Below are 9,568 nucleotides of genomic sequence, written 5' to 3'. Positions count from 1 at the left end.
GGCATTTCTATATCTCTCTACAATTGATGTATTGAACACTATTTTAACAGTGGTATTTCTATATCGCTCTATAATTGATGTATTGAGAACTATTTTAACAGTGGTATTTCTATATCTCTCTACAATTGATGTATTAAACACTATTTTAACAGTGGTATTTCTATATCACTCTACAATTGATGTATTGAGCACTATTTTAACAGTGGCATTTCTATATCTCTCTACAATTGATGTATTGAACACTATTTTAACAGTGGTATTTCTATATCACTCTACAATTGATGTATTGAGCACTATTTTAACAGTGGTATTTCTATATCACTCTACAATTGATGTATTGAGCACTATTTTAACAGTGGTATTTCTATATCTCTCTACAATTGATGTATTGAGCACTATTTTAACAGTGGTATTTCTATATCACTCTACAGTTGATATAATACTATTTTAGCAATGAGATTTTTGTTATTATTATAACTTTTGTATGTTATTTATTAGTATCATGAGCGAGATTAAAGATATAACTTTTGTATTATTAAGTTTTGTTCTCCCTTTCCTAGTAAACGCTCTAGAACATGGTTTTTTAACCTGGAGGTAATTTCGGGATTTTTCGGGGATAATGAGAAGCGTTCTATTCAAGGAAGTAATATATCCGGAGGGACAAGTAATATATCCGGAGGGGCAAGTAATATATCTGGAAGGACAAGTAATATATCCAGACGGGCAAGTAATATATCTAGAGGGGCAAGTAATATATCTAGAGGGGAAAGTAATATATCCAGACGGGCAAGTAATATATCTAGAGGGGCAAGTAATATGTCTGGAGGGGCAAGTAATATATCTGGAGGAGCAAGTAATATATCTAGAGGGCAAGTAATATATCTGGAGAGGCAAGTAATATATCTAGAGGGGCAAGTAATATGTCTGGAGGGGCAAGTAATATATATGGAGGGGCAAGTAATATATCTGGAGGAGCAAGTAATATATCTGGAGGAGCAGGTAATATATCTAGGGGGGCAAGTAATATATCTGGAGGGGCAAGTAATATATCTGGAGGGGCAAGTTATATATCTGGAGGGGCAAGTAATATATCTGGAGGGGCAAGTAATATATCTGGAGGAGCAAGTAATATATCTAGAGGGCAAGTAATATATCTGGAGAGGCAAGTAATATATCCGGAGGAGCAAGTAATATATCTGGAGGGGCAAGTAATATATCTGGAGGCGCAAGTAATATATCTAGAGGGGTAAATAATATATCTGGAGGAGCAAGTAATACATCTGGAGGGGCAAGTAATATATCCGAAGGAGCAAGTAATACATCTGGAGGGACAAGTAATATATCTGGAGGAACAAGTAATATATCTGGAGGAACAAGTAATATATCTAGAGGGACAAATAATATATCTGGAGGGACAAGTAATATATCTGGAGGGACAAGTAATATATCTGGAGTAGCAAGTAATATATCTGGAGAGGCAAGTAATATATCTGGGACAATGGTGTATTGTGTTTGGTTGCAGTAATGGAATTGGTCGGTTTTCGGAATGGGGGCTTTGCTTTGCCGTTTGTCCCACTGTAGCTACGGGTTACGTATTCAGTTGAGATCTTGGCTGCCTTTGTGAAATTGGTGCCTTGAGAAGGCAGAAGGTCCTACATCCTGGCTTGTTTTCAAGGAACCTAGTGGGCGTGTTTCGTAGTCGTTCACTATGTCAGCATAGCTAACAGGCCAATATCGTCGATGACATGCAATAAAGCATAGCTCTGAGAGTCCAAAGAGCCATCATCTTCAGGGGATGTGAAGAGGTTTTCTTTTATATGTTTTGGGGACAATGATAGCATCAATTTCCAACCACGTCTGTGGTTCCTGCAATTCAACGAAAGCTAGTATTTTATGATGTCACTATTAGGTTATTATTAGCAGCTTTTGCGATAGTGACGTCATCAAACACTTAGTTTTAGTGGAATGGCGGGAACCACAGACGTCTGATTGAAAATTGGAATGGTACAAAGTGATGCTATCAGTGTCCCCGATACACATAACAAAATTTAGAAAACCTCTTACAATCCCTTTAAGAAGACCTCTTTAACTATCCGAATTCAATGCGTGAATGCATAACATTAGCTCAGAAATCTAACTATGCTAAGAGCATATATAAAACCTATATCCAACGTACTGTATACGTTAATACTATAAGGTCAATTAATTTATAGAATATGTAGAGCAGGTAGAAACAATCGATAGAAGCAGGTGGCACATTGATCACATGACAACAAAAATGGCGGACAGGATTCCAACTCGTTTTTTTATTCTCATCGTCATCAAATTCTACATGTTTTGAAAAATCTTCATTAAAAACGACTGATTTGTTGTCTACTGAGGTAAGCAGTGTATTATTTGTATGGTCAGGCATTCCAAATTAAGGGGACAGATTCGCCATTCGTTTAACCAATCGTACCTTAGTCTCAGAAACGGGGAATTTTTGCAGCGAAGCCAATCAGTAATAGTGTTCACAGCTCACCGTCGAAATTTGAACCTTCAGATCCCTGTGTGTCCAGAATTATCTGTGTTTGAAAGTTAAGATGACGACTCGTCTTTTCTTGAGACTCTGCCTTATCTAGAGCATACCAGTTGTACTTTTTAGAAATGACATCAAATCATGCATGCTCGAAAAAATTCAACTCTACAAATAGGGCAGATTTGGAGCTGCAAAGCCAAACGTTTTTGGACAGCCACCGGGGAATCTACTGATCCTGACTGACCTTTAGATTTCCCCCAAGCAGGTATGATGTCTTTGACTTCTCCTTTCAGCTCAAAATGGCAGAAAACGGTGAAAAGGAAGATTTCCTTACGCTCGAAGAAATGATCTCTGTGCGGAATGATATCGTGAGGAGTGGATTCGTCGGAGAGACTCCGTTGTTGAAGCACATGCAGTATCTGTTCCCACAACTGGCGGAGCAGGGCGTCGATCTTTATCTGAAGCTGGAGAACATGCAGAACACGGGATCGTTCGAACTCAGGGGGGTCGTCAATCAAATCGCCAAAATCAAATCAAGAATGAGCAATCAGAATCATAGGACAAAATTTGTGACCAACTCAGCTGTGAATTTCGGAAAAGCTTTTGGTTACGTTCTGCAACAGCGGAGCTTGTTGGGAGTCTGCATCATGCCAGATTCGTCTTCGCAAAGCAAAATGGAGAGGATCAAATGCCATGGCGTGAAGGTTGAGCTCTGCCCTGCGACTGAGATCCAGTCGAGAGTGGACAGGTACGTAGCAGAGAACGAATACCATTATTGTGACTCAAATGACGATCGGGATTTGATGGCAGGTTATTCTAGCATTGGTCTCGAAATCTTGGAAGCTCTTCCCGAATTTGACATCCTGTTGATTTGCTGCGAAGGAGGGGGGCTGCCTGCTGGAGTTTCGGCCGCCATTCGCTCGAAGCTAAAACGAACCTGCTGCCAAATCTATGCAATCGAGTCTGAAAGCTCCCCAACCATGTTTGAAAGTTTCAAAAACAAAATGGCGGCTTCCACATCCACTTCCGCTTCCGTTGCGTCTTCCTTATCATCATCCAGCACCGGAACACTTGCATATCGTTACTGTCGCGAATTTGTAGATGACGTCATCCTAGTGACCTATGAAGAAATTCTAAATGCCACGAAGAAACTGTTTGATGTCGGTTTGATTGTGGAACCATCCGGGTCTGCTGCCATGGCCGCGTTGCTAAGCAACAAGATCCCGGATGTGAAATTTAAGAAAGTGGTAGTGATTGTATCAGGTGGGAATATTACCCCGGATGAATTAAAAGAATTAATATAGCTTGATCAGGTGCCCCTGTTCAATGAGTTCGCCCAATTTTCTCATGCGCCTCAAGTTACAAATGTATTTGAAGATCCACTGTCTCTGCATCGTATCACGAATACGGGTTTTGACATGGTCTTATCCCCCGAGGAAGTATGAAGAATGGAGGTGTAGTTTGGGCACGATGCTGTCTAAGATTAGGCCAAAAAAACTGTCTTGCCTTATAACTTCTGATATTGGGGGAGCAGTGGTAGCTCAGTGAGTTAGATGCCTGCTCGCTAACCTGAAGGTCCGTGGTTCAATCTTGGAATAGATGGTACCTATGGATTTTTCATCCCGGTTGCTACTACTGACAATGGTAGCCGTGTGCCTCAGTGAGTTAGACGCTTGCTCGCTAACTGAAGGTCCAGGGTTCAATCCTGGCATAGGTGGAGATGGTACCTTCGGATTTTTTAACCTGGTTTTCCCCGGTTAAGCGGAGACAAAGGGTATTATTTCGAACTATGTCGGAATTGGACGCTGGACGCTTGAGATTTAAAACGCGGAGTTTTACGTCTTTTTATAATAATGAAACCTTTCAAAGGTATAATTAAAACAACAATATATGAATAATAATTAACAAAAATAGAAGCCATTGAGATTTGATTAACATGCGCTTCAAAAGCCTGTGTCCCAGACCGGTGCTTTTATGAGACTATGAAGTTTATTGAACGCCGACATATTTGATTGACGAAGCAGTTTAGCTTGTATTAGATGGTGATAGTCTCATAAAAGCACCGACCAGGGACACAAAGCAAAGATTCGTAATAAAACAAGGTGCAAATTTTAAGAAATTTGGAAAATGAATTATGCATGGCTAATGATGCTTGTGTGTTGATTAATGAAGTGGGCGGGACCTATGACGTCACTCGACACTTGTCACCGCCTCTAATTCAACTTTGAGTACTTTTACAAGCGAATTGAAAGAAAGATGTGTTCATATACGTCACCTGACTAAGTATTTGGAATGCTGCCAACAATGTTGTAAGGAGAATTCGCATCAAGTGATGAATATTTACAGTGTCCTAATAACCCGCACGTGCATTTCATGCCGTGGTACGATAAATACAGCGAGTTTAAAATGAAATATCATTCTACTTGGAAATCATCGAAGAATTTGACGTGACTTTTGACGGCGACAAAATAACACTAGAAGCAATAATTTTTCTTCTCTTTTTACCACTTAGGTTTTTTTTTTGGCTTTGATTAACGAAAACAAAATCCTTTCTATTTCCAGTATTGTGTTTGTTATTTTTCCGTTAGTTTATTAATTTTTTGTGTCGCGTTTTTTTTTATTTTTTATATTTTTTTATTATGTCACTTTATTTTTTTACGTGTGTGTGCGTGTGTTTTTATTTAGAAGGATAAATTAACTCTCACTTACCTTGTTACTTTTTTCGGCTTCTTGTGGACTCGAACCCGCAGCGTAATATTCTTTGATGAACAAACACGTTAACCGCTTGAGCCATCGCACTTGGCTGAATGTTTGTGAAGATTTTAGGTCTATATGGGAAGGAAATCCGATATTGCACTACGAGGGTGAGCGTTTATAAAATCTAAATTCACCTCGGGATTCCATCAACCCAAGATTTTACATCAACTAGGTGTTTTAACTTACTCTTTGGATAGTTTAAGATGTTTCCGATGGCGATTTTAAAAAAATTTCGGTGATATTTACGTTAATTTTGAATTATTTTGAGGTTTAAGGTAAAGGCTAAATACTGTGCTGGACGGTCACTTTCCATTGCCACAATAGCTCGGTCGGTTGGGTGGCAGATCATTTTTTGTAAGGTACAGATCGGAGGTTCGATTCCATTCTGAAGAATTTTCATTTTTATTTTTAAAAAAGTTAGGTAGCTGTCAAGGGTCTAGTATACTGATCGAACCGTCGTACGTGCATGTCACCATGGGTCAGTTGGTAGGACTGCTAATCACGTGTGGATATTTTTTTTTGGAACGCCTTTTCGATTCCCACCACGAGAAAGCTTTTTTTGTAAAAAATATTTATGAAAAGCTAACGATATCTCTAATGTTGGGTTTTCTCGTAAGTAGGTCGTACGTGCATATCTCAATGGCTCAGTCGACTCGACGGCTGGTCAATACATTGATGCTAAGGTCGAGGGTTCGATTCCTCCGATGAGAATTTTTATAAAATATTATATAAGGACTAGATCTTTATAGATAAATTAGCGAACATTCCACGTCGTCTCCGTAGCTCAGTGGATAAAATGCTCGGTGAGAAAGCTCGATGATGCGGGTTCGAACCCCATTGAAAGAAAGGGCATATTTTGTTATACCTTTAATTTCTTCTTCGTGAGCTATATAGTTAAATTAACATTCATCTCTCGTCGTCTCCGTAGCTCAGTGGATAAAGTGCTTGGTAACTTATCCTACGGTTGTGGGTTCGAACCTCAGTATAGGAAACTGTCCGTACCATTTTGATAATTTCATTATAAAGTTCACATATAAAATGGTTAATTTCTTCAGTGTTTGTTGTGTCCGCCGTAGCCCTGTGGTTAGAGCACTAGCTTGAGACCAAGATGATCCCCGATCGAATCTCCACTGGGGCGAAGTATAACACCATTTTGAACATTTCTATATAAAGTTCACATATAAAAAGGCTAATTTCTGCAGTGTTTGTTGTGTCCGCCGTAGCCCTGTGGTTAGAGCACTGGCTTAAGATCAAGACGAACCTGGATCGAATCTCGTTGAGGCCAACGATAAAAGTAACTATTTTGAACTTATAAAAGATTCACTATCATTTAAAAGAGCTTAAATTTCGTGGTTTGGTAACGGGTCTCTATGGCCTAGACGGATGGATGGTGGACTTGGGTGAGAACTCTGTTTCGACGGCGAGGGTTCGAACCCAGGTAAATCTCTAGAGGCTTTTAGTCTCGACTCTTCTCTATCGCTTTCCCCCCTAAAAATATTCTACATAACTTACTTAAGGTAAGTTGGGCCTGCCGCAGGCAAGACACTATCAATAGATAGAACGAGTGGCAGGTTGGAAGAACGAGAGTCAAGGAGGGGAGCCGAGGGGCAAGCAGGTGCCCGGGACCCTCCAAGATTCTAAAGGAGTGGAAGATACTTACTATTTTAATACTACTATAGTAGGCTGTGACTTTGAACTTTAAATATTACTTACATACACATTTTTGAAGGTTGGCTTTTTGGCCGTGGTCGTAGAGTTGTTCATCCCCTCCTTGCTTTTTTCTATCATTTAGACGTCCCGGGTTCGATTCCCACTCAAACCCAACTTTCGGTTTTTAAATATCTAGCCAGATATTTTGGACACTTTCTAGTGGTTTTTGAGCCCACTAAGGAAAATCTTTGCGATCACCTGTGGGGTTCGAACCCACCAAATTTTCTAGTAGCATGTAACTACTAAGGATGACCCTGTCACCCATGGGATTCGAACCCACGCTTTTCGCCACTCCGTGGCTTTTTGTTGACCAGCGCTCTACCACTGAGCCATCCAGTCGAACACAAACTAGGAATTTGTATCCATTATAACTGTAATCTTATATTTTAAATAATATAAAAATACACAGAGAATTTTCTCTTCGTGGGAATCGAACCCTCGACCACTACCTCGTCAGACCAGCGCTCTTACCACCTGAGCCACCCAGACTGTCAAATTAATGTATCATATAACATACTTGACTATAGCCCACGAAGAAGATGCAAGAAAAATCTATCTAGACTCCAACGGGGATCGAACCCTCGACCATCAAATCGTAAAATTATCCTTTCAATCGCTTTGACCACTCGCCCACCACGACTACGCTGAGGAGTGGTGGTTAGCAATTGCCCAATCCTGGACTAATATGATTTTGTTACTTTGGAAAGAGGTCGGAATAACGAGATTATCTCGAGATTCCGACCTCTTTCCAAAGAGAACAGAATTTTTCCAAACGACGGTCGACCTAATTTTATCTTTGTGATGGGCTGGTGATCGTCTTGGACCACTAGAAGATGAAGTTTTATAAATAAAATTTGTAGCAATTCAATTCTCACTACGGGATTCGAACCCACGACCAAAAAATAGATAAAGAGAAACAATCTTACCGACTGAGCTATCGCAAAAAAGCACGTGCATAGTGTTCACCAGTAGACCTAACCCGAGTAGACGCTGTTATCCAGTCACTTGGATCAACCAGTCCGCTTTTTGAAATACCAATTTAAGGTAAAATCAAACCATATAACCTTTAAGTCGACAAGCAGTATTCAGTCAAGTGCGATGGCTCGATCGGTAAAACAGTTCGTCCGCCATCGTCGTCCAGCTATACGAGTTCGAGACCACAAGGTAAGAAGAAAAATTGAAGGTAAGAGTATATCATTAATCATATTGTATTTGTATTAAATTCTCTACACTATGCACGCACAAAACCTCAACATACACAACAAAACAAATGCACATGCAAAATCCTGCATACATAAAAAAAAAAAAAATTACAATTTACAATGGTAGTGCACTTATCAATCAAAATATTAACCACGCCCACCTACAACTTAATTGACACCCCCTTCAAATCACAAAATATTACCAACTCAAAACATTTTTTTCACCATCGTTTAAAAGTACAAAAGCGAATAAAATCAATGCGATTATGCGACACTTTAGAAAAAAAATTCAATAAAATGTGTAATATTTGTTGTTTGTATTATCCAGCGTTACAACAAATTAACTGTAGTCTGTCTGTAATATTATTAAATGTAGTTACGCCCCTTTGATCATTGGATCTGAGAACAACAGAATAGCCAAGTCTTACTGACAACAGAAAATGTCTTTATGTACACCAACATTATTAGGTTTATTATAATATATGTAAAACATTTCGACAGTAAGATTAAATTTTTTTATGAGTTTACAGGGACGACATCTTCACTATGGTTAAAGTATTACGTCTTCATATATAAGATAAAACAAATAAGTTAAAACATGTCCATCAAATAAGTCAAAACATGTCAATCAAATAAATCAAAACATGTCCATCAAATCAGTCAAAACATGTCCAATCATATAAGTCAAAACATATCCATCAAATAAGTCAAAACGTGTCAATCAAATAAGTCAAAACATGTCCATCAAATAAGTCAAAACATGTCAATCAAATAAATCAAAACATGTCCATCAAATCAGTCAAAACATGTCCAATCATATAAGTCAAAACATATCCATCAAATAAGTCAAAACGTGTCAATCAAATAAGTCAAAACATGTCCATCAAATAAGTCAAAACATGTCCATCAAATAAGTCAAAACATGTCCATCAAATAAGTCAAAACATGTCTATCAAACACGTCAACCGATCGATATTAATGCCTGATTATCAAGGGCTGACGACATCTTTCTGACTCCTTTACACTTGATAAATCAAATGATATCAATATAGCTATCTCTTATGTTTATCTCCCTATTTCTCATTATCGTAATCTCTTTCCTCATCGTCACCTTTGAACTTGGCTACTATTGAGGGCGGTACAAAAAGGCTTTTAAAGCTAATTGCGTCTCCGCGAAGTCAAAGTGTCACTTTTCTGGATTAATAATGGTGTGTTTTGCGGAAATTATAGATACAGTAGAAAGCAGGCTCTTAGACAGACTTGATTGGTCGGAGAGCATTAATGCAATTTGTCGGTTGTCAGAATTGTTTCCTGTGAGCCAAGGGCCGCGCAATCCGTTTTTTGGGGTGGGGAGGGGGGGGGGGGGGGGGGCATTTCCCTG

At 39.1% G+C, this 9,568-nt stretch overlaps 1 protein-coding gene across 1 annotated transcript; it reads left to right on the top strand.

Moving 5' to 3' along the window:
- Positions 1–2,928: 2,928 nt before the first annotated feature.
- On the top strand, positions 2,929–3,822 carry LOTGIDRAFT_130508 (hypothetical protein; the record flags this gene model as incomplete). The annotated part of the gene is made up of 2 exons (XM_009065772.1): positions 2,929–3,508; positions 3,647–3,822. 2 exons carry the CDS (start codon positions 2,929–2,931, stop codon positions 3,820–3,822), a joined length of 756 nt encoding a protein of 251 aa, XP_009064020.1.
- Positions 3,823–9,568: the final 5,746 nt, after the last annotated feature.

Source organism: Lottia gigantea (assembly GCF_000327385.1).
Source record: "Lottia gigantea unplaced genomic scaffold LOTGIsca_70, whole genome shotgun sequence".
NCBI classification, from domain to species: Eukaryota; Metazoa; Mollusca; class Gastropoda; family Lottiidae; genus Lottia; species Lottia gigantea.
This window is presented reverse-complemented; position numbering and strand designations above follow the sequence as displayed.